The 25,099-nt window shown below is 42.3% G+C and overlaps 2 protein-coding genes across 5 annotated transcripts in view; both read right to left on the reverse strand.

Moving 5' to 3' along the window:
- The window catches only part of ANXA3 (annexin A3), a 53,403-nt gene extending 44,772 nt beyond the window's left edge, over nucleotides 1-8,631 (reverse strand). The window contains exons 1-3 of one of the 3 annotated variants that reach the window (XM_027058976.2): nucleotides 8,159-8,355; nucleotides 5,169-5,220; nucleotides 2,009-2,092 (exon numbers count right to left, since the gene is read on the reverse strand). In XM_027058976.2, coding sequence (XP_026914777.1) covers nucleotides 2,009-2,092; nucleotides 5,169-5,183 — 99 coding nt within the window. In that variant the 5' untranslated portion in view covers nucleotides 5,184-5,220; nucleotides 8,159-8,355. Of the gene's footprint in view, nucleotides 1-2,008; nucleotides 2,093-5,168; nucleotides 5,221-8,158; nucleotides 8,356-8,431 lie in introns of those variants that run through there. The other 2 variants (XM_027058995.2, XM_027058986.2) reach the window with 2 other exon arrangements.
- Nucleotides 8,632-16,192: 7,561 nt separating this feature from the next.
- The window catches only part of FRAS1 (Fraser extracellular matrix complex subunit 1), a 420,203-nt gene continuing 411,296 nt past the window's right edge, over nucleotides 16,193-25,099 (reverse strand). For both annotated transcript variants that reach the window (XM_053217214.1, XM_027058965.2), the window contains 3 exons: nucleotides 22,652-22,857; nucleotides 21,137-21,283; nucleotides 16,193-19,776 (listed from right to left, as the gene is read on the reverse strand). In XM_053217214.1, coding sequence (XP_053073189.1) covers nucleotides 19,183-19,776; nucleotides 21,137-21,283; nucleotides 22,652-22,857 — 947 coding nt within the window. In that variant the 3' untranslated portion in view covers nucleotides 16,193-19,182. The remainder of the gene's footprint in view (nucleotides 19,777-21,136; nucleotides 21,284-22,651; nucleotides 22,858-25,099) is intronic.

The following is a 25,099-nucleotide window of genomic DNA, read 5'->3' on the forward strand; positions in this document are numbered from 1 at the left end:
TAAAATACCTTTTATCCCTTGGTTCCTGAGTGGTTCCATGTTTTCCTCATTTATAAAGTAGAGTTTGGACTGGGGAAGGGAGAATGTATAGCAAGTTAAGATGTTATACTAGCTCATAAGGATTACAGTGGTTATGAGTTTAGAAAAAAATTAGCAGCATAATAAAAATGGTAATTTGAGGATTCAAACAAATAGCAGATTGCATTCCTTATTCTGTAAAAATAAGTTAGGAATTGACCAAGGAGCAAAGACCCCAGAATATCTGCTCGAGAGCGCCAGCATTGTAGAAGGCATGTATAGGAAATATACTGCTATGGCATCTTCATAAAGTCATGTTCCGGCTCTTTCTGACTCTGCTGCCATGTCTGCCCACTTTCAATGGATGGTGGTGCCGAACTGCTCCAGCTTCCTGATGAAGAGGAGTGAGCAGACACATAACATGAAGCCCATAACCTGAAGGCTCACAATTCCTTCCTCTACAATGGGGTGATTCACAGCAAGACTGTGGGTGTTGACCCGCAGCGGATGGCAAAGGTCTAGTGGTAGTCATGAAGCGGGGATCCAACCAGCAAAAACCTGACACCTCCTACGTGCAGCCCATTAACAAGAATGCCCAGGCAGCCCTCAGCAGCATCAGGTACGTGGTCCTCAAAAACAAGTACCGCCCCGATGTGCGCATGGCTGCCACTGGCAGAGCCAATGCCATCCTGCACAGCCAGAAGCCTGTGGTGAAGAGGCAGTTGGCCCACTCCCAAGAGCTCCTGATCACCTGCCCCCCACCCCCAAAGCAATGAAGGTATCAAACACACACACACACACACACACACACACACACACACACACACACACACGTTATGTTCCTAAGACTAGTTCTAATTTGTGGGTTGCCTGAATGCTTGCTATGACCTAAAGGCAACAGAAGACAAGGGACCCTGGGTCCAAAGAGTACAAACTGTTACAATATCAGGTCCTTTCCTTGGGTTTTAAGTAGGAGAACACATGCCTGAACAGAGATATGCAACAGTTCCAAAGGAAACATTAATGCAACATAGATTATTGACTCATCTGATACAATGGATGGTTGCAACACACCTCAAATTTATAGACCCAGGAAACCAGCTAGTCTTTCATCTTCCATGGCAATGTACTAAAATAGCAACCAAAGTCTTCTTTCTTGATCATAACACTCCAATAAACTCACCATCCACTGGTAACTGCAAACTGATCTATAGTTTAGGAGAAAAGTATGGACTTGATTGCTTATTTGTTTTTAGGTGTTTAATGTGCTTTTGTGTGTAAGGGGGAAAAACAGAACAGATAAAAGTTAGTGGTAAGAATATTTACAAAAATCTGAGGGTTTTTTTTTTTTTACTATGGTAAAACATAAAATTTACCATCTTAATGATTTTTAAGTGTACAGGTCAGTGGTGGTGAGAATATTCACACAGTTGTGAAACAGACCTCCAGAACTTTTTCACTGTGCAGAATGGAAACTCTATACCCATCAAGCAGCAAATCCTCTCCAGCCCAACAACTGGAGTTTTTGGTCTCTATGTGGTCCAACCACAACTCTGTTTTTGGTCTCTATCAATTTGACTACTTCAGATGCCTCATAGAAATGGAATCATAGCATTTTGTCTTTTTATTACTGGTATATTTCACTTAGCATAATGTTCTCAAGGTTCATCCATGTTGTAGCATGTATCACAATTCCCTTCCTTTTTAAGGCTGAATAAGACTCCACTGTATGGATATACAGTAGCCACCTCCCCACCATCCATTGGGAGGCATTCTAAGACCCCCAGTGGATGCCTAAAACTGCAGATAATACTGAATCCTATGTATACTATTTTCCCCTATACATGTATAGCTATGACAAAGTTAAATTTATAAATTAGGCACAATAAGAGATTAACAACAACAACTAATAAAGAATTATAACAATATACTGTGATAAAAGTTATACGAATGTGGTCTCTCTCTCTCAAAAGATCTTAACTGTACTCACCTTTCTTGTGATGCTGTGAGAGGATAAAATGCCTTTGTGATGAGATGAACTGAGGTGAATGATGTAGGCGCTGAGATCTAGAAACTAGTGAAAGAAAGTATTCCACTACTGTTCGCTTTCTGACAATTTGTCAGAAGAAGGACGTTCTGCTTCTGGGCTGTGGTGGACTGTGGGTAGTTGAAACCATGCAAAGTGAAACCGCGAAAAAGGGGGACAGCGTACCACATTTAATTCACCCATTCATTTGTCAATAGAAGTAAATTTCGCCAACAACTTAAATAAGCTCAGAGATGGATGCTTCCCAGCATTTGCAGAAAGGAACACAGCCCTGCCAACTCCTTGATTTTAGTGCCATGAGACCAAGTTCAGGCTTCTAACACACAGAAACCGTGAGATTAAAAAAATGGGTGTTGTGTTAAGTTGTTAAATTTATGGTAATTGGTTATGGTGGCAACAGAAAACAAATACACCCTCTCTCACACATTTGGGTTTCTCCCAGCCCTTCAGAAATGAGCCATGACTTTGAAGGTGTCAGCTGACCCACTAATTAGAGAGCCTGACCAACTAATCCCAGGTTGAATTACTAACGGACAAGGACTAGAGAGATTTTTTTTTTTTTGTTCCCCATCTGATTCTACCAAGTGTTTACAATAGCAGCAGGAATTTCAGACCTGGAAAGAGGACTGATTGGCCTCCTGGCCATGGTAAGGGAATAACTTGGGGCCAAGCAACAATTGCAGCAGCACACCTCTGCCCAGCACCACCCATTCTTAGGGCTGGTACATCTCCATACAAGCTATTCTTTAGACCTTTCTGCCCCTCACTCATGAAATATAATGTATGTTCATGATTCACAAAAAAATTAGAGCACGGAAGGTGATGCACTAAAAAATAAATGTGCCCTTGCTCACAATTCTGCCTTTCTAAAAAGTTTTCATGTAATACAGTCTTCATGGATATTTTTTCTTTTTTCTTTCTTATAGACAGAATCATTCTGTAGATATATTCTGTAAATTGATTATTTTTCATTGATTAATTTTTAATTTTTTTTTTTTTCACTTCAGAGAGAGAGGGCGAGTAGGCGAGAGGGGCAGAAGGAGAGAGAGTTTGTGTGTGTGTGTGTGAATGTTTATTTATTTTGAGAGAGAAAGAATTTTCTAATGTTTATTTATTCATTTTGAGAAGGGGGTAGGGGCAGAGAGAGAGGGAGAGAGAGAGTCCCAAGCAGGCTCCATGTGCTGTCAGCACAGAGCATGACAACACGAAGCTTGATCCCGCGAACCATGAGATCATGACCTGAATCGAAATCAAGAGTAACCAACAGAGCCACACAGATGCCCCATAAGAGAGAAAGACAGAAAGAGAATCCCAAGTAGGCTCCACACTGTCAGTGGCAGAGCCTGATGCAGGGCTTGATCCTACGACACTGGGATCGAGACCTGAGCCAAAATCGAGTCTGACACTCAGCCAACTAAATAACCCAGGCACTCCTCTTTGGACATTTTCTTACATCAATATATAAAGACCGTACCCCCTTTTTTCCCATTCTTTTTAATGATCACCTAAAAATGGCTGTAAGTTACAAATGAGTCACTTACTCACTTCATACCCCATGGCCATTTATGCTACCTGCATATTTTCATGAATACAAATGAATGTCTTTTAGCCTGTATTTTTTTCAGCCTTATGTAAGTATATCTATAGGATAAGTACCCAGAAGTGGAATAACTGGGTTAAAGACGGTGTGCATTTAAACACTGATAGATATCACCAAAATACCATCGAAAAGTGTGCCAGGTTTAATCTCCCATGATCAGAGTATGAGAGTACCTGTCTTATCGACATATTCTCTGACACTGGTCTTACTATATGTTTTCCTCGCCTCTACCAATACTTAGGTAGAGATGGTTTCTCATTGTGTTGTTTACATTTCTTTATTTCCTAGTGAGAGATAGCATCTTTTCATATATTTTCGTGTATTACATCTGTAATTCTTTTCATGTCCTATTCATGTCCCTTACAAATTTTTCCATTGAGTTTTTTTATTGATTTATTCAAGTAATTAAACAATTTTTTAAACATTTATTTATTTTTGAGAGACAGAGACAGAGCTCGAGCAGGGGAGGGGAAGAGAGAGAAGGAGACACAGAATCTGAAGCATGCTCCAGGCTCTGAGCTGTCAGCACAGAGCCCAACAACGTTGGGCTCGAACCCACGAACCATGAGATCATGATCCGAGCCAAAGTCAGACACTCAACCGACTGAGTCACCCAGGCACCCCTATTCAAGTAATTGTTATGTTAAGGAAATAAGTTTTTTGTCTGTTATCCTGTAAATATTATTCCCCTGTGGTTGTCTTCTGACTCTATTAATAGTGTTGTTTGCATGTAAACCATAAGTTTACATGCAGTTAAGTAGATCAATGTATTTCTTTTAGGCTTTTGGTTTGTGTCATAGTTGTAACTGCCTTTCCTACTCCAAGATTATTTTTACTTTTATTTACTTATTTATTAAATGTGTATGTACTTTGAGTGAGAGAGAGATCACACACACAGGGGAGGGGCAGAGAGAGAGAGGGAAAGAGGGCGAATCCCAAGCAGGCTCTGTGTTGCCAACACAGGGCTCAATCTCACAAACCTTGAGATCATGACCTGAGCCAACATGAAGAGTCACACGCTTAATTGACTGAGCCACCCAGATGGCCCTCCAAGATTATTTTTAAAATTCTCCCATATCTTGTCTCTTTCATTTCAGTGTTTTATCCATCTGAAATTCTTTTTAATGTAAGAAGGGAGAAGGAATACAGATTTACTGTTTTCCCAAATGGCTAGAACTTTTCCTAACATTATTTATTGAATAAGCTATCTTTTCCTCTCTGATATGAAACATTATCTTTACCATATAATAAATTCCCAAATCACAGATGAAATTTACTGTTATTGATCTCTAATTTGGTATCATCAAAAATAATTTAATTATGTACCTCTACAAATACATTTTTATATTTTATTATTTTTAGACATCCTCTAGCTTTTTTGGCATGTTATATTTTCCAATGAACATTTTATCAACTTTCAAAACATTTTTACTAATATTTTGATTTGACTTTCTATATTTTGATTTGACTAAGATAAGTTATGAGGGCTTGGTTTTTACTTACCCAGATAGAGGCCATGATATTCCACTTTTGCTTGAATCGAGATCACACTAAACTATTAAAAGAAAAAAAAATTACTAAACAGAATAAATCTGGGATTCAGAACACAATAATCTCAGAATAACCCTTAATCTTTAATCCGCAAACCAGAAGTCAACATTCAAAGAGAAACCATCTCAGTAAGATGATGTGTCTCTAACATCAAGTACCTTATTTGCTAAACAAACATTTGCTGAGCACCTACTATATACAAGGGATTGTGCTGGGTCTGGGTAGGGGTCAAAACAAGACAGAAAAAAGAAAATCTCTACACTTAAGAGGTTTATACATATGTTTCCTGGAAAGCAAATTCTTGACTCATTTAAAAATCCAATAGAACTATGTTGATTGCTGAGTTCTTTTAACCAGAATCCACACCATCATAAGGAACAGCAGCAGAAAAATGGTCAACAAATTCTAGCTAGCTTCACTTTGATTCTTCGTGCTTGATTATGATATCTCCATTTACATTTTACAAGGCTCCAAGCCTACAGCCTGTTATAAACAGACATGCCTGCTCTTTAAGAAGGCAGTCTGGTTCCTGGTAGGGCCCAGAGGTGAAAAGGGCAATTCTTTGGTGGAGCCCTGTTTAGGAACCCATGCACTTTTCATACGTAGACATTATTCAAACATGCTGGTATATCTCCATGGTTGATTTAGAAATACAAGTTGCTCCCACTGATCCTGGGAACAAAATAATCTAAAAATTTAAAGATAGCTCCAGAACAAAGTTCATAGGAAATCAACACTATTAGTTCCTGAAAATATTTAGCCTGATTTTCTCAGGCGCTCTGTAGCCTAGGGCAATGGGCTCTCTACTTACCAGGTCTAACACTGCATCCCTCTGTATACACAGTGGATACAAGGTGTCCTAGTTCTGATTTTGCCTCTTTTTTTTTGTTTTTTTTTGTTTTTTTTTGTTTTAAGTAGGCTCAATGCCCAGCATGGAGCCCAACATGGGGCTTGAACTCACGACCCTGAGACCAAGACCTGAGCTGAGAACAAGAGTTGGATGCTTAACTTGAGCCACCCAGGCATCCCCTGATTTTGTATCTTAAAACTCAATTTCTTTGAGCTTCAGTTTCCTCATCTGTAAAAAGAGGAGGGCTGCTAGCACAGAATGAAGTAATATGTATTATAATGTCAGCTAGCATTTTGAGTTCTTACTATGTGCCAGGTAATATAAAAAGCACTAGGTCAATTCTGCAAGGCTTTTTGTCATATTTGTTCTCTAGGGCATGGAAGGCACTAAAAAAGTACTTTTTTTTAAAAATTTACATTTATTTATTTTTGAGAGACAGAATGAGACAGAGCACAAGCAGAGGAGGGACAGAGAGAGCAGAATCTGAAGCAGGCTCCAGGCTCCGAGCAAGCATTCAGCACAGAGCCTGATGTGGGGCTCAAACCCACGAACCACGAGATAATGACCTGAACTGAAGTTGGACATTTAACCGACTGAGCCACCCAGGCACCCCAAAAAAGCACTTATTGAATGAATGAATGATTTAATATAAACCTCAATAATCTAGGGAGCTATGTGTCATTAATACTATCCACTTTGCATTTAAAGAAGCTTGGGCACAGAGAAGGTACAACAATGGTCCAGCCACACAGCAAGTGAGTGTTCCCCTCCTGAATCTAGACAGTGACACTCCAAAGGTATGAAGTTAACTTCCATGCTTCTGCCTTCTCCAAGTGCCTATCCCAAACACTGTCAAAGCTGATGTTCAATATGTGTTGATCCAGTACAATCTGTAAATTGTAAATTATTAACAATTATTACTGATTGAAGTTTTAAGAAATCACTCCATACTGGAGGCCATGTGACCTAACAACAGAACTTTAATGATGCTTTTCAGAAGGGGATTAGAGTACCTCCCTCATTTCCTTTACTTCATCCCGGATTCCTATTTCTCAACAGATTGCTCTACACAACCACCATAGCTCTGAGAACAAGATTCTGGTTTTCTTTACATCTTTGAATTCCCTTTCTCATCAGTCTGAAATTTTCTGCCTTCATGAAGCCAATGGTAATATCTTTGCAGAATAACATTATAATGAGTTACAGTTTTTACGATGTTGATAAAACAAGTTGTAAATGTAGCTCTCCCTGATGGTAGACTTGTGGTCTGTGTAGAACACAAATCCTGGGAAAGAATTTAAGTCTGGCTGTGTATGTAACTCCTTATCAGCAGCCAGAGGAGCCATCAGGGACCCAGAGCCCCTGGGACCTTGCACAAACCACAGTTTCCTATATAGGGTCATTTGCAATCTAGGAGTCAGATTCCCCACCTGCTGAGTTAAATGCCAGCAGGATGATTCATGAGCCGTGAAATGGACTCTGTTGCAATCAAAGAAAAAGGTGAGTCTTTTCAAGGAAAAGCAAATTCCTCCGATTCCCAATACTTAATAGCTAAATGTACTTTTCTTCTACAACCTAAAAATAATTAAGTGTAGTAGGATAAATGGCTTAACTTAAAGAGGAGAAACTGCTCACAGGGATGGGTGGGGTTCCAAGTCCTCAGAACGGAGCTCGAGCCAGCCCCTCCTGAGCCCCCAGGGACCCACAGGACATTTGTGACTCCCTGCTCTTTTTCTGTCCCCAACACGTTCGGGACTTGGGAGGCCGAGATGGCCAGCTGGATCCGTAAGCTGCTAGCTGTGATGGAACCTGAAGGGTCGAGGGCGCAGGGCCAGCTGGGGGTCGCTTTGCGCCCCGCCCTCACCACCGCTGGGTGACTCCCCGGGACACCCCATGGTTGCTCCTCTGGGCCTCAGTTTCCTCCAATTTGAAATGGGAGTCGTGGACTCTCTTCCCTAAAGCCTCTCAGGCCCCGCACCCCCGCGGCCCGCTGGTATGCGGCGTGGGCTGCGCTCGCGGGGAATCGGGCCCCGCGCCCACCTCTGCCAGCTGCCGAGCAGCCGCGCGCGACGCGCGGGGAGGCTGAACTTACCTGAAGCGGGGCCGCGGGGTGCGGGAGAACCGCGAGAGGGAGTGCGCCCGTCCGCCGGTGCTCCGCGTCCGCTGGGTCTGCGACCGCGACCGCACCCCTTCCTCCCGCCCCTCCCCCGGCCTCCGGGCCCCACCTGACCGCCGCCGGAGGCCCTGGGAAAAGCCAGCCGCGCCCCGCGGCCGCCGGGGCTCCACCTCTGCACGGTGGCGCCGCAGCTCTCCGCTTTCCGGGGTGGCCACGCTTTCCCGCCCTCTTCTCCCAACACCCTCGCACCGAGACCCGTTTCCTCGGTTTCCACGTCCCCTTCTCTTGCGTTAAGCTCTGCAGATTGATTGCAGTGCTTATTTCGTTCGAGGCGCGTGGATTCAAAGATTACACTGTCCCGGCTCCCAGGAAGCTCAGGCCTGGAACGGAGGGCGAACACTCCACACCAGTGCCAGCCCATAACATTTCTCTAGCATGGACTTTGGCCGGGCACTGTTCTAAATTCTTTAGGAGGATGCCGTAATACCAATCTTTCAACAGCCCTATAGGGCAGATACCGGTTTCCCAGGTATTTGGATGTAGTGTTCCTGCGAAACCCTCCCTAAGCCAAAATGGCAGGAAGTGAAGAAGCCATCACCATTAATTTATATGGAAAAGCTTTTGAGCGCTCCCAGATTCTGCCCCGCCCCCTCTCCCCCCGCCCCCCCCAATAACCTCTCGTAAGCCTTTCTGGTATCTTAGACACATCTTGCCAACAGATGCACAAAATAAATGGAGAGGAAGCTCATGTGCTCATAGATATAGTTCGAAGCTACGGAGACTTGCTGATGAGATGCTCAGTGTAATTCTGGGGGAAGGAGCTTGAGGGGGGGGCGCTCTGGCTTGGGTGTGTCCCCTCCCTCCATTAGGGCTGCTGCAAAACAAATGCTGAAGACTGTTTTTGGTTTTGCCTTTTTTCCTTTCTTCTTTCAGTTAGGAAAAACAGGTACTAAGGATGTCGGCATTTGGTGAAAGCGAAGTGGCCTCACAGGAACTTTGGAAAATCCGGGGATACCTGTACTGTTACTGTCCCCCGTTTTATAAATGAGGAAACCTAGACAGAGAGATTAAGTGATTTAAGCAAGTCACACAGGGAGGAAACGACAGAACTTCATTTTTGAACCCGGGGAATTGTATTATCCCTCTGCTAAGCTTATTGGCTCTCTAGTATGAGGATTAGAACCACAGACTTGGGAGATAGGAAGGTAGAAGGGCATTCTAGGCATCAGGAACAACAAAACAAACAAAGGAGGCTAAAAATGAAGGCCCTGGTTGCATTGAGGGAATCGTGAGTTGGGTGTTGAAGAATGTAGTACAGAACACTAGCAGCTACCGCTGATTGGGTATCAGGCATTGGACTAAGTGCCTGATCGCAACCCCTCTTTTATTTCAAGGCAACTCTAGGAGGTGCTGTTTTCATCACAATTTGCAACAGAGGCAACTGAAGCTTAGAAAGGCCAAGGGATTTATCCAGAGCCACTGGAGTAAAAAGTGTCATAACTGGGACTCAGCGCTGGCCTCAGTGCTTATGTACCTTTCCTCTGGGCAGGGCTGAATCTTGAATGACACACTTCGAGTGTTTGGGCACAACTTAGTAGTGGGGAAGCACTGAACATGTTCGAGGGAGACTGGTCTAGGGATCCAACTCATCCTCTAAAAAGGCAGTTATGCAGGTTCCATAAACTGTGAATCAAAAGAGAGAAGAGAAAATTAAAATCCTACAGGGAGACTCTAGATCCTCTGCCATTTGGACTTCAAATGAAGTTAATGAGAGGTGGAATGAGGGCAGTGTGGCGGTTTTGGCTCTTCCCAGTGGGATTTCACAGTCTTTAGTCTCTTTGCCTTTAGTGAAACGCCCCTGAAAGAGCAGGACTTTACAGCAAAGGCCTGAGGGCAAAAGCCAAGGATGGAGGTCAGGATAGAACAGGCACCCTTTCCCAGGAAGAAGCAGGTGCCACGCTAGGGTGGAGCCAATTCTGGGATTTGTTCAAGAGGCAACATTAGACAATGACCAAGAGGGCTGGGAACAGCCTAAGGTAGAAGAGCAGTATCTTAGTCTGTTCGGGCTGCTATAACAGGCTACCATATACTGTGTGGCTTATAAAAACAAAGATACTTATTTCTCACAGTTCTGGAGGCTGGGAAGTCCAAGACCAAGGCTCTGGCAGGTTTCATGTCTGGTGAGGGCCCCCTTCCTAGTTTGTAGACAGTTGTCTTCTTGTTGTGCCTCACATGGCCAAAAGGGCAAGAGAGCTCTCTGGGGCACAAATATAGGGCACAAGTCCCATTAATGACAGCTCTGCCCTCATGACCTAATCACCCCAAAGGTCCCACCTCCTAATTCCATTGCTTTGGGAGGTAGGATTTTGACGTACTAATTTTGAGAGGAAACCAACATTCAGACCGTAGCAAGCAGCTTACAACAACTCCCATAGTTTCCTCTGAAAAAGTTACTATATAGGGGCATCCAGGTGGCTTAGTCAGTTAAGGAGCTCACTCTTGATTTCAGCTTGGGTCATGATCTCATGGTTCGTGAGTTTGAGCTCATGTCGAGCTCTGCGCTGACAATGCAGATTCTGCTTGGGATTTTCTCTCTCTCTGCCCCTCCCCCACTTGTTCTCTCTCTCTCTCTCTCTCTCTCTCTGAAAATAAACTTAAAAAATTACTATATAAAATTTTTAATTGTGAAATATTTTAAAGATACCAACAAGAATAAATTATATTATAATAATATTGACTACCTGTGTACTCATCACCCAGATTTATCAAAGCTTAAACGTTATGTTGTATTCATTGAGAATGTTTTTGAGATATTTTAAAAGATAAATGGATACAATTGATGTTCCTTTTGTGCTCCTTCCAATCCATTTGCCTCCCTCTTTCTCCAGAGATAACCCAACAATAAACTGTTATTATTTTTTTGCATGTTGTTATACTTGTTTCAAAATGTTGATATAGCTGTAAGTATTATAGAACACTATTTAGCAGGCTTTTCAACTTAAATAAATGATATGGTGATGTATATACTTCCACTGGCTCTTTTGTTCAAGGCTAGCTACTCTAGTAGCTAGGCATTCATTTTAACTGCTGTATGGTATTTCATTTTATGACTTTATCGTGGTTGATTCATCATTCTTCTGAGGATGGACATTGCATTGTTTCAATATTTTTCTACCATGAATAATTCTTTGGTGAACATTATTGTACATAGCTTCTTGTTCACAGGTGTTTGGGTTGATGACATTACCATTTGAAAATGAAATGAGGAAAGGAAAGAGAGAAAACACTAGAATGTTGGGTACAAGGGGCAGGAGGTTCCTGGGAGAAGATGTGAATAGCATTACAGACTAGATTACTTCAAAGATTAGTTTTTAAATGGGACATTGTGAAAAATTATAAGAGGGTGGGCAACTGTATCAGCTACTACCACCATAATGCTATATAACCAACCATCCTGAAATTCAGGGGCTTAAAAGAAGTCATTTATTTTCTCAGAACTGCAGGATGGCTGAGATGGCTCTGCTCCCTGTGTTCATTCTGGGTCCAGGCTGGGGGGAGGGAACAACTTCCTGGAGAAAGGTCTTTTGGCCATGTCAGAGTACAAGAGGACACACTCAACTGCACAGACACTTCTGAAGCCCTTGCTTGTATCATGACTTCTAACAACCTATTGGACAAATAAGATGGCAAATTCTATTGGGTGGGATGGATGGGGTGGGCAGGGGATAATTCTGAACAGTAACCTAGCCCATCTTAGCAGGGTACAGAGAGGTGTTGAGGAGAGGTTGGGAGCTTCCAACACGGCCAAGCTTTGTCAAATGGAACAAGGACAACTAGAGAAGCTCCTACATCCAATATTCAGTTCCTGGGGACAGGTAGAAATATGGAGGGTCTCAAGATCCCAGGAGAGTGTTAGGCAAAGAAATAAGACTTTCCTAGAAAAATGAGCTCAACCAATAAACCATCAAATATTATTTTGGTATTTGGAACGACAAAATAATCCACAATTTAGCTAACTTTTTTAAAGCACCAATTATATGCCAGGCACTGTTCTAAATGTGTTGTGCACATTATTTTATTTAACTTTCACCCCAACCAAATGAGGTAGGTCCTATTGTGTATTATTTCTAAGAGTTCCATAAACTATGCAGTGTAAAATCCTGGGCCAAGGTCACATAGCCTGTAAATCATGTACTTTTCAATTCAATTCAAACCCAGCCAACATGCTCCAAAGCTTATCTTAATCACTACAATGATAAATCTACACATAATGCCAACAAGTTGACCCCAGGATCTCCCTTGGGAATGAGGGGGAGGAGAAAGGACTAGCAGGTAATCTAGGTGAAACTATTCTTCTTTTATGTTCAAAAGCTCTACAGTTATAGTCACATTCTCTAACAACAGAAACTGCCATTATTCATGACCCCTTGTTAGCTCAGTAGACAGGGAAAGAAATATAGATTAAATGCCCTTTAAGGGTCCCTTCCATTTCTGGAAGTAAGTTATTCAACAAAAGAGCCCCTGTGAAAAATATTGGTTGGCATGCAGCAGCAGGAGAGGGGCAGATGGTTTGGGTATTCTGACTTTTATGGTTCAAAATTCTGTACCAAATTATGATGGACATATATGGAAGGCAAAATAATGGACCCAAATAATCCCTGGAAACTTTAAATATGTTATGTTACATGATAAGGGAGAATTATGGTTGCAGATAGAATTAAGGTTGCTAATCAGTTGACCTGAATAGAAACAGATTATCCTGGAATGTCTAGGTGGGCCAAATGTAATCACAAGGGTCCTTATATGGGGAAGAGGGAAGCAGAGTCTGAGCAGAGAGATGGCTCAGTGAGAAAGGCTCAACTTGGTCATTGCTGGCTTTGAAGATGGAAGGGGGTGATGATCCAAGGAATGCAGGTGGCCTCTGGAAACTGGTGAGGCAAGGAAACGGATTCTCCCTAGGAGCCTCTACATGGGATGCAGCTTGCCAACACTTTGATTTTAGCCTAGTGAGACCCATTTTGGACTTCTGATCTCCAGAACTGTAAGAAAATAAACTTGTGTTATTTTAAGCCACTAAATTTGTAGTAAGACATCATAGCAGCTGTACGAAACAAATACAACCCTCCTGTGGGCGTGACCTACACTGGATGCTGTTTGTTTCTATCCCCCAAGTTGTGCAGTTAGATCCTCCTATCAGAGCTGAACAGTAATTGTAAATATGGTCGTTGCTAAGAAAATTTAAAAGAGAAAAGGAGTAGTTCAACTTCCTCTCTTAATAAGCCTTTCTTAAGATGGTTACAAGGTTTAGGGGTGCCTGGGTGGCTCCGTCGGTTGAATGTCCGACTTTGACTCAGGTCATGATCTCGCGGTTTGTGAGTTCGAGCCCCACATGGGCTCACTGCTGTCTGGCAGAGTCTGCTTCGGATCCTCTGTCCCCCTCTCTCCCCCTCCCCTGCATGTGTGCATGCTCTTTCTCTCTCTCTCAAAAATAAATAAACTTTAAAACAATGGTTACGTGGTTAAAAAAAAATGTTTTTATTCTAAAAAGATGTACATCAAAGTCTTGGCTCTTACCCTCTCCCACCCACCCTGACCCTTCAGTCCCTGATGTTCCCTTCAGATAAACTTTCTTTCTTTAGGTTCTTGTCTATCCTTCCATTGTTTAAAATCCACCAAATCAAATGCCTGTTCTTATTTCTTCCCTTTATTACACAAAGGCAGTCTATTTTTATAGTTTTGTATCTTGTTTTTCTCAATTAATGTGTCGCGTTTTGATCAAAAGAGAGGTGTGGATTTATTTCAATTAAAATTCATTGGTAATATTTATTGACTGCACACTACCTATAAGACACCGTGTTAAGTGCTATGGTAGATTAAAAGGAAATAATGAGACATAGTTCAGATATCAATAGGTTTATAATCTGAGGTCAAGACAAGCTCCTGTAAAGCTGAAGTCAGAAATTCACAATGCTTTATGGTTTTTATATATAATGCTACGTTCTGGGGAAAGGACTTGTAGCACTAGAAGAAGAGACACTAAAAGTTTGGGGCAGTCAGGAAAGTTGGCAATGCAGTTTGAATGATTTTAACATGGTCATTTGAAAGAATTCTTACTTCCTTTTTAATTTGAAATTAGTGTGCCCCGTACTTCTCAATCCTAGCATAAGGTTGCCTTACCACCATTGCTGTTATCCTGAAGAAGATTTTGGTGGAAATACTAACTTGAAGACAAGGATTAGAACTAATCAGTTGTCATTTAGACGCCTGCAAACTTTGGTCTGGGTTATTTATAGTCACTTAAAAGGTCAGAATTTATTTTTCCTAGTCTTTCAAGTAGGATGACACATGATATCCTTTAATCAATATAGGGGCTGCTGGGGCTCAGGAAGGTCTCGAGTTTGGAGGATGTGTGTGAGCTGAAGAGACTAGAGCAGGGGTTCTCTGGACGGGAACATGGGAACCTGGTGTAAGTGCAAATTCCCTCAGACCTATCCCAGACCTACTTTCTAAATAAGCCCTCTGGGTGATTCTGATGCAGCGGAGGGCTTGAGGGCCACTGGTTTAAGAGGATATCCTGCCTCAAACGGAAGAGGAGCTGTAATGGAAAAAGCAGAGAAACAGACGTGCACGTGGAGCACACCCGATCTACAAATCCAGAGTGGTGATGAGTTTTCTTCTAAGACAGAGGATACGGCCTTCCATTCTGCATTGTGATTCCTTACTCCCGTTCAGAGGTCGCCACAATGAACTATTAGGTACACCTCATCCTGTGAAATTCTGGGATTAGCATAGTGGCAGGAGGTGGATATTTATTGAGAACCTATTATTTATGACAGACAATGAGTAATGCCTTTGCATACATGGTCTTATTTCATGCTTACTAACCAATTTAGATTTGGTGTGATTAGTTCTATTTTGCAAATACAGAGACAGGCTCAAAGGGCTTCAGTACCATGCATGGGCCGTGTGCCACACAACCAGGAAGCAATAGGGCTGGGTTTACATCCAGAAGGAAATGAGTAACAGGTGGTGTTAATGTAGGGCTAAGTTTTATTGTTTTAGGGTTTAACTTCTTTGGTTTCTCCAAAAGGTATTGCAAAATCTAAATAAGAACTCAATTTCTGCCACTTACCCCCAAGTTTTCTAAAGTTTATGTCTATGAAATTTGAGGTCTCGGGAAGCATTTTCCTAGCCAGTCCTAATGATTAATAGGTTGGTTCCTCATACAGCTTCTCCAGGGGCCCGAGAGAAATGTGCTCCAGGACTTAGAGCCTGCTGTCAGGCAAAGGACAATCACCGGAAACCGTGAGGAAGTGAACTTTATATTAAGTCCCAGCACTATCTAAGGAAATCTAAGGTTGTGCCCTCCTTTTCTGAGATTTTATGAAAACATGCTCTCTCAAGTCTTGCTGAGTTAGCAAATGTGCCTGAAAAAGTGCCAATGAGGTCCTGTTGGTCATCGTCATTGGCACTATTTTTGGTTTTTTATATAAAGCATCTTCCCAGAGGGGACAGGCACACAAATGCACAGGCTTGTAGGAAGCCCAGACTGTCTGGGCTCCCTTGGTTTCTGACTCTGCCATTTTCCCTTCCCATGCCGATCAATTTATTTGAGACTTGGTCATCTCCAGGGTGAGTTAGGGGCACTTAACAAATTTGGGGTCTTGCATAAAAGGACACAGCCATTTTCACACTCTATCAAGTATCCTAAGAGGGTTTGAGGGTAATAAATTCTGTGTAAATAACCACTTATTGTCTAGCACTTGGAGAGTTTAATTATTCCTTTTGGTACTGAGGTTTCAACTGATGGCACAAGATGAACTATGATGATCTGGGCTGTGTAGTTTATTCTTCATCTTGCTCTTAGCACGGTTAATATGTGTCTCAGATTCAACCCCTTCAGGCAGGTGTTCTCCAAAAAACTTTGCCTCAAACTTTGGGATGATTTTGCCATCTCAAAAGCGATGTCTTATGCTAATGAGATGAATAATCTAAAAAGACCATGGCAAAAACAATGCAACCAGACTGTCATTTATTAATACAAATTTATATAGTGGCATATGCTACTGGAGAAATCAGAAATTCATAACACACAAGTTGGTATTAGAAATACAAAAATCATTTGAGTCAAGAAATCAGGTTGACAGCACCACAAATGTTTCACTCAGTCTGAGCATGTGTGTCGTACCCAAGAATAATGAACAGCTACATGACACTGAGACTGAATATCATATGACCATGCAAACACATTGCAATACCACTTCCACACCCAAGAATAGGAGTCCGCAGGAGGCTCCAGGACCTCCGGGGGTCGATAAAAGGACAGAAAAAAGGTGCCGACTCTTCTTTCTTTCAGCCTTCACAGCCAGCATGAGAAAGCAAAGAGCCACCCCTGAGGGTTTTTTGTTCCTTCTCACCTAAAGGCGTGGTATAAAGGATTAGTAAAACACACACATTAGTGAGCGAGTAAGAGAAATCGAAAAGAGGGCTTGGACAGAAATATAATCCCACATCAGTCACCAAATTATCTGATTCCTATTGTGAAATATAAAACATAAACAAAAGGAAAAGCTGTATCAAAGGAGGAAATCCCAGCTTCACATCTCTTAACACTTTCTATTTAATAAGTGTGCATCCACTAGAGAAGTATCAGCATTCGGAAAAAGGGTCTGTAGTGGGGGAAAGTGCCGGAAGGAAGGGAGGCAGGAATGGTCCAAGGCTTTCCTCTCACACAGGGAGTTCACCATCCCAAGGTCCTCACAGGATGTTGTCCTGATCACTCCAGACCACAAACATGGAGGCTCAGAGCACTTGGAGGTCTCAGTCCCCATTTTTTCCCACCTTAGCTTCGTACTGCCACACGTCTGCATTCTTCCCATGCGTGTGTCCTACTTAGCAATAGTGGAAGGGATGTGCAAGAAGAATATTTGAGCAAATGAAATGGTGCTGCTTTCATGTGTAAGCATTCTGGCAACTAGGAACGATAAATAACAGGCCAAGTCAAAAGTTGTTCCACAAAGGATAGGCTTCCTGTCCTTGCAGAATTAGCATTAACTGTCTAGGTTGCTCTGGAGATGATTCCACCCTGGCTGATGAGCCCTCCAGCCATGAGACGCCAACTCTGGATGTTCACGAGGCTGATACAGAAGTTCTGCCCCAAACTGCCCAAGCTGGTCTCAACTAGCACGTGACCAGTCAGGAGGTTTAGGCTCTGGGCTCACCTCAATCCATCCTCTCCTGAAAACTTCACTCACCTCAGAAAGCTAAGTCAGACTTTCCTCTAAAAGCCTGCTCTGCTCTGGAGGCTGATTCAGTTTCATCTTCCGCTAATACATTATTATGATTTTTCTGTTCAATCCTCCTTAAGACCACTGCTAGATTCATGCCTATGTCAAGTGGTGCTTCTTTGTCCCAATGAGATTACTTTACAATCACAAAGATTTACTTTTCCAAGCAGAAAAGACAGTTTCGGGGTTTTTTTTTTTTCTTTACCTTCCCTTGTGAAATTGCCACCATCATCTCTCACCTCCCCTTCCCGAATTTATTCCTCTACCATTCACCCATGACACCATTCATTTGTTTAGCAACAGATATTTCTGGAGTGCTTGTTTTGTGCAAGGCACTGCTGAAGAACCAAAGGCACAGGTTACAAGGTCCTTTACTCAAGAGCTTGAGTCTGGTAGAGATGCTTAAAACCTTTCATGGCTCGGTCTTTCTTTTAGAACCTTTTAGAACCAAAGCGTTTGCAGTTTGGAATGTCCTCAAAGGGCTTGGGTCATTCTAATACAAATATTACACAACATGAATGCTCTTATTATTTGCTCAGTGATTATGGTGTGCCATGCATCAGGAAGAGAACATGTCTTTTCCTCCTCAGTAATGAAACTGTGCCTTCATTTCAAAACAACATGCTTATGCTTATGTTTTTGCCAGTAAGGCAAAAACGAACAAGAAACACAAAAGCAAGCCATGTGCACACTTCATACAAAATCATTAAGCTGCTATTTGAACACTAAATCATTTTAAAGCCATGTGTTTATGGCTTTGTCATGTGCTGATATGGTAAAATAAATGCCTGAGCTACCAAAAGGAACCCCTTGTTTTTTATCTTGTTTTGCAGCGTTCTTTGTCAGGCAGGATGTCTTCACATGTCCTTGGTGCAGTGTAAACCAGGTGGGCACAGGGATGCACCCCTTGGCCTCGGTACAGTCCATCACTAATATGTTTCAGGTGCTTGTCAGTCTCCCTCTTCCCCCAGGGTTTCAGTCTGCCCTTCTGGGGGGTTCTGCTGTGCCAGATATCTAACAGGTTGGGGGGAGGGTGGGGGAGAGGAAGTCCTGAGGTTTCTCCCCGCAAGTTGTGGAAAACAGCTCTCGTCTAGAGAACCTTGAAACCCCCAGATGAAAAGGCTCTGAACTTGCAAAGGACAGTTAGAGGCCATGGAGTGCAAGCTGTCAAGCAGACGCAATGAGCAAATATATAGGTTGTGCTGATTAGCAGAATTTTGAATGGAATCTGAGTGTCAGCAATCCAAACTGCTGTCCACAGGCCCAGGAAAAGCCCAAGTAGAAGAAAGCTGGAGGTGGGGGAGGAAACCAATGGCCCTGAACATCCTGCTCCCTGCCCCTCTGGAGATCTGCCACCATACATTTCCCAGTCTGCTGAATTCCATCAGCTAGGTGAATAGTCTACACCCTGCCCCATACGGAGATACTTGCTTTCTAAGACCAGCCTTACGGAAGGTGTAGTCTGTAGCTGCTGACACTATTAAAGGGATCCACCAAAAGAAGGCTGCTCCAAAACTCTGGGGTCTCATGGTTCTTTGTTTAATGAGGTAGCTCAGTTGTGAGTTGATGCATGTGATGTATGCCTCCCGCCACTCAAAGCTATAGTTTTCCCTTTTTAATCTGCAAGATTATAAAAATACCAGTATTTCCCCTCCCCCTCCCCCATTTTATAAAAATGATTTTAGAAAAAAAAATACACATTGGTCTCCCCCATTACACTTCTGTTCCATCTTGCAAATTGTTGTGAACTCTGACTTCCAGATTCAATTTTTTTACTTTAGCACCTTTGAGTGCATAAGCCCCCTCAGTTTCACTCAGTAGGTTGACATTCCTCACGGTGCAGTAGTGTCTGTTCACGTTCTTCTCCACCCTGTCCGAGCTCCTCTTAGACACATCCACTTTGGTGTTCAGAGGGTATTCCTCCAAAATGTCCTCTGTGGGCAGTTTCTTTCTCTGCTTCTGGCATTTCCTGGTGATGAAACAAGCCACTAGAAACACCAGAAGTAGAAGCATGATAGCGGCCAGGGCACTGCCGATAGATGCCCCAGTTTGGGAAAGAGAAGCAGCTATAACCGGCTCGTGCATCTCAAGATTCAGGGACTTCATGTTGGTGCCATTCTTGACTTGGTCCCCTTCATTGTCATAGATGAGGGAATCGTCAAGGGTCAGACGGCCACTAGGGTCCACCAGGTCCCTCCGGTTGCGCCTCAGAGGGGCTGTGAGAGAGCGCTGGACCCGGGGTCCTGCCATGGTGTCAGGGCCAATGATGTAGATCACCTGGAGATACCACTGGTGTCCTGCTTCCACCTGCAGGAGGAGGGAAACAGAGACACAAACTGAACATGTCACTGCTGCCCACAGACCACTTCTTCACAAAGAAAATGGAAAGGGGCGCCTGGGTGGCTCAGCCCCTTAAACATCCAACTTTGGGTTTCGGCTCAAGTCATGATCTCATGGTTTGTGAGTTTGAGCCCCTCAATGGGGTTTGCACTGATGGTGCAGAGCCTGCTTGGGATTCTCTTTCTCTCTGCCCCTCCCCAACTCATGTGTGCTCTCTCCCCCAATAAATAAATAAACAAACAAATAAATAAACAAAATTAAAAAAAAGAAAGGATATGGAAAGACAATTGCCGTCACAAGCCTTGATAAATGGTTTCAAGAAAAGCAGTAGCAATGATTGGCGTCTACTAATCAAGAATTGAACCAAATATTACAGGTTCCATTTTGCTTCCAATTTAGGGTGATCGTGGGCCAGCTATTCACATTCCCTTCTGTTTCCCTGTGTATGGAACAGCCCTAAGCATTTATTTTTTATGGCCTTTTTAGCTAAATACTTATGATTTGTTGGTCTTTACTGATTGCAGTGAAGTAATAGTATTAAGAGCCATATTCATTCCCAGTGAACTTCAATAGCTTGTTATGCTAACTTACTATTTATTGATGAACTTTAGTTAAGATAGAGTCGTTCAACAAATATCTGCTAAACACCTACTCTGTGCAAAATATGCAGATACAAGACAAAAATTTCCTAAATCTGAACACTTCCTGGATCATCCCCTGAACAGTTAAGCCACCGTGTATTTTACTGCCATATCATCTGCCGCCATTGAAAGCCTCCATGGTTTTGAACTAGCTTCTAAAGAGTGGCAATAGTTCTGAAATCCAAGGTCATAGATTACTACTATTTAGAGATAGGAAAAAGTGGAATTTTATCTTGTAAGTTTATGTTTATTACTGGGATTGAGAGTATTTTTGCTTATCAAATACTAGTACTTCTTGCCATTCTAAATTGCTATACTGTATGTATAATTTTGTTAAACACTTTCCACATGCCTGTGAAGATCAGCTGGTGTGGCATACAGCCAAAAAGGCGATAGAAAAGAATTTAGGAAAAACTGGAGTGCCATATGCACCCCTGATGCATACACTGAAAAGTGACAACATGCAAATTAAAGAATTTATTATTGCTGTGGTCTATTGGGATAGGTGGTGAAAATAGGTCTATTGGGATAGGTTTGGGGTGAATGATAAGCTTAACACCAATAAAAAAGACCCACCATCAAGAACACTATAAAGAGACTAACAGTCCAGAGATAATAGCATCTTCCTTTTCACAACTTTTACAGTGGCCTTGGTCCTATGCTTCTACGTTTCTCAGCACACTCACCTTATAGAGTGCATCCACTTTCAGAGTAAATCCATCCACACCCGGCATGCTACTGACCACATGGAAATCAGGCAACTCGGAAGCAAAGTGGGCCTCAAAGGGCACATCATGGAAGTACTTATCAGTGACCTCGGGCTGATTGCGGTCCTAGAATTTCAGAAAAAAGAAACGCAAGGTTTAAAAAGATAAAAAGATAGAATCACTGAACTGGCAGGTGGCAGTCACTGGGAGGAGAAAAGTACTCTCCACTCCTGCCTTGGGTTGGGTCAGGAGGGCATGTGCTACAGAAGCCCTTTCCTTAAGTCAACCACTGCCCTCTTCAAGGAAGGACACTTGGTGGCTACTCAGATCTCAAAGCTCAAAGAGTGGGATAATCTAAACAAATAATTCTTAAACCATTTGGTCTCAGGACCCCTCACACACTTAAAACTCAAGGATACCAATGGGTACCTGAGCAACTCAGTTGGGTGAGTGTCTGACTCTTGATTTTGGCTCAGGTCATGATCTTGTGTTTCATGAGTTCGAGTCCTGCAACAGGCTCTGTACTGGTGGCACAGAGCCTGCTTGGAATTCTCTCTCTCTCCTCTTTCTTGGCTCTTCTCCCACTTATGCGTTCTTGCTCTCTCCCTCGCTCTCTCCCCTTTTCTCAAAAATAGATAAATAAACTTAAAAAAACAAAGAAACCAAGGACACTAAAGTCTTTTGTTCACATGGTTTGTATCTATCAATGTTTACTCTATTAAAATTAACACTGAAAAATTAGAAAATACTTACTAATTCATTTTAAAGTGGCAATGAAAAACCCATTGCATGTTAACATAAATAACATTTTTTTAGGGAAAATACCTATAGTCACCACCATCTCCTCAAAAGAGACCTGGCATTGTTTTACATTTTTGCAAATCTCTGGAAAAGAACTAGATTCTCAAAACTTCTATAGTGAATCAGCTGTAATATGTTACTTTGGTTGAAGTATATGAAGAAAATTTGGCCTCACACAGATATGTAGTTGGAAAAGGGAGGAATATTTTCATACCTTTTTCAGATAATTGTGGATATTCTGTTTTCATACTAAGTCAAACTTGGTAATTAGTATTTTTAAAAGATTAGTTATAATGTGGAATTTGAAACCATATCAATAAACCTTTCATACTCTCTATATTCATGAGGGAATTAGTGTGAAGAAAAGCAGCCATCATCATATTATGAAAGTAGTTTTGACCTTGTGGATTCCCTGAAAGAGAATCAGGGATATTCAGAAGTCTCTGGTCTGTACTTTGAGAAACACTGGCCTTGACTTTCCTTTTCTTGTGACATTAATAAAAGCCTGTCTTGTTACCCGCCATAACCATCAGATTTGGTAATATGTACTAGCATTTAGCTGATCAGAGATAAACAACAATAATATGTATAGAGAGAATACCATCGAGAGTGAGGTTCTATCTGCTTAGGCAGAATTCATAGCTGAGGAAATCAACTCGAGTGTCAGCTGTTGAACACAAATAGTTAGCATACCAACAGCAGAAATCTGTGTTTTAGGTGTTTGTTGGGCTGAATGCATCCATACTGCGGCCCCTCATTGTAGATTGTACCCGTGGGATCGAAGAAAGGCACATAGCCATCCTTGCCAGTACAAAGATAGACTTTTTCCAGCTGGAGTTTGTAAGCAGAATTAAGGTTTTGTTCTGGATTCCAAAGTACTCGGCCATAAAGGATTTGCCCTGGAAAGATTTGAGAGGCATTAATTAGGTCAGACTGTAAGAGTAAAGAGAAAGAAATGTCAAGGGTAGAAAGGATTTAACACACTCCCTCAGAGTCAAAAGTACATCTCTATGAAGAGCTCTATGTTTCCAAGTGCCCCTGAAATATTCATTCATTTACAGCTTCTTTCATTCAACAAACATTAAGTAAGCATGTAAGGTATATCAAGAACTGTTAGGCACAGGGGAAACAAAGGTGGGTGAGATACAGGTGAGAGGACAGAAATAAACCCTAACCAATTGCTAAAAGTAGCTAACATTTATCAGACTCATACGATTTGCTAGGTCTTGTACTAAGTTCTTCCCATATGAGAACTCACGTAGTGCTCACAACTTTAGAGATGAGAAAGTTGCAGCACTGAGTGGTTAAGGGACTTGTTGAAGGTCACAAAGCTAGTAAGTGGTGATGGGAGGATTCAAAGTGAAGGTATTTTGGTTCTAAAACCCACGTTATTAGCCACCACAATACTGTACTGTTATGAACCACAACAAAGAAAGGAACATAATGTTACGTGAGCATATAGCCGAGCACAGAAATCTGCCTGGGGAGAGGTGTAGAAAGATTTAAAGAGGAAACAAACATGAGTATCCTAAAACATGAGTAGGCATTTGCCAGACAGCACATTTGAAGTAGGAGACTGGGGAGAGCGTTTGAGGCAAAAGAAAGTCCATGCACAAAATACTGAATGCTGGAAGGGCATGAGTCCTAGTAAAGTTCCTGTCTCCTTAGTGCCTGCTATGGCACCACATTCTTTACCTATACTATCTTATTTATTCCTCCCAAGAGCCCAAGAAATAGGTCCAGTTATTATCCACATTTTAAATACTGTGTCCAAGATTTTGTATCTGTGACAAGGGGTGGGGGAGGGGGATAAGAAATTGAGCACAAATCAGTCTGACTCCAAATGCTTGTCCAGAGCATTTGCTATGTGGCACAGAGTAGGTCAGTGTGACTAGAGAGGAGGCTGTTCACAGGTTCTAGCAGGAGACACTCCTGGGATGATAGGCTAAGGATGCTGGGGAGGCTGGACTTTGGTGTGTAAGAAATAGGGAACACTGAAAGATTTTAAGCATGGGTGTAATATCAACACACTGGGGCTTCAGAAACATGGAGAATGGAGGAAAGACAAAGGGTCTAGAGTCACAGAGATTGGGAAGGGGGCTCTGTGAGAGATGGGTATCTATAATATAGCTGTGAATCAAGGGGATAAACTCAAGAAATGTCTTGGAGTCAGATTCCACTGATCTTAATGATAGACAGGAGGACAATCCTGAGGTTTTGGCCCTGGGCACCTGGAGTATGATGCAATCACTGTGGCAGTGGATGTGGCAGGAATATGTCTGGAGGAAGATAAGTCCAGTTCTAGACACTTCCAGGCATCTGAAAGACATTCATTTGAAGCACTTTGGTAGTTCCAGAGCCCCATGTGGAAATGTGGAAATGAAGTTCAGGAGAGATCAGGGATAAGGTCGACTCTTAAGGAATGGCTGTGAAGTAGTAGATAGGAAGTTCAGAGCAAAGCGATGGGCCCAGCCATAGGGATGGTCAGAGGTAGCACTGGAGTGATGCCAGAAGGAACCAAGCATGGGACCTGGGGACAGCAACATGGATATGGCAGAGGATGAAGACCCAGGGCGGGAGAGTGAGAAGTGGTCAGAGAAGCAAGATGATGTCAGGGAGGGTGGTGCAAAGGAAACCCAACAGGGAAAAGTGTGAAAACCCACTAATTTGGTGTCATTGACAAAAGAGATGTCTGAGCTGTGGTAGGACAAACCCAGCTTGCAACAGATGGACAGAGAAGAAGGGCCATAGAGACAGTGAGTGTTCACTCTTTGAAGAAGTTTCTCAGAGAAAAGAAAAGGAGAAAACAGCCTTAACTTTGAAGGGGAGCTAGGGTTGAGGGATGCTTTTTTCTCTCTTACAGGCAGAACTTGAGCGTGTTTATAGGGTGAGAGAAAAAACTCAGATATGAGGAGAAGATTAAAAGTAAGAAAAAGGCAGAAGGGGTAATTGAGAGAAGAAAGGCAGATAATTGACTAATTATTTTATTCAATCAATCAATGTTTATTGAGCACCTAGGCACTGATGGTATGGTGTGCACATTTGATATTTGATCACAACCTCTATTATCATGGAACTCACAGTCTAGTGGAAGAAATAGGCAACAAATAAGTAAAGAAATATGTGATATGTATTATAGAA

Source organism: Acinonyx jubatus, chromosome B1, assembly GCF_027475565.1.
Source record: "Acinonyx jubatus isolate Ajub_Pintada_27869175 chromosome B1, VMU_Ajub_asm_v1.0, whole genome shotgun sequence".
Classification (NCBI taxonomy): Eukaryota; Metazoa; Chordata; class Mammalia; order Carnivora; family Felidae; genus Acinonyx; species Acinonyx jubatus.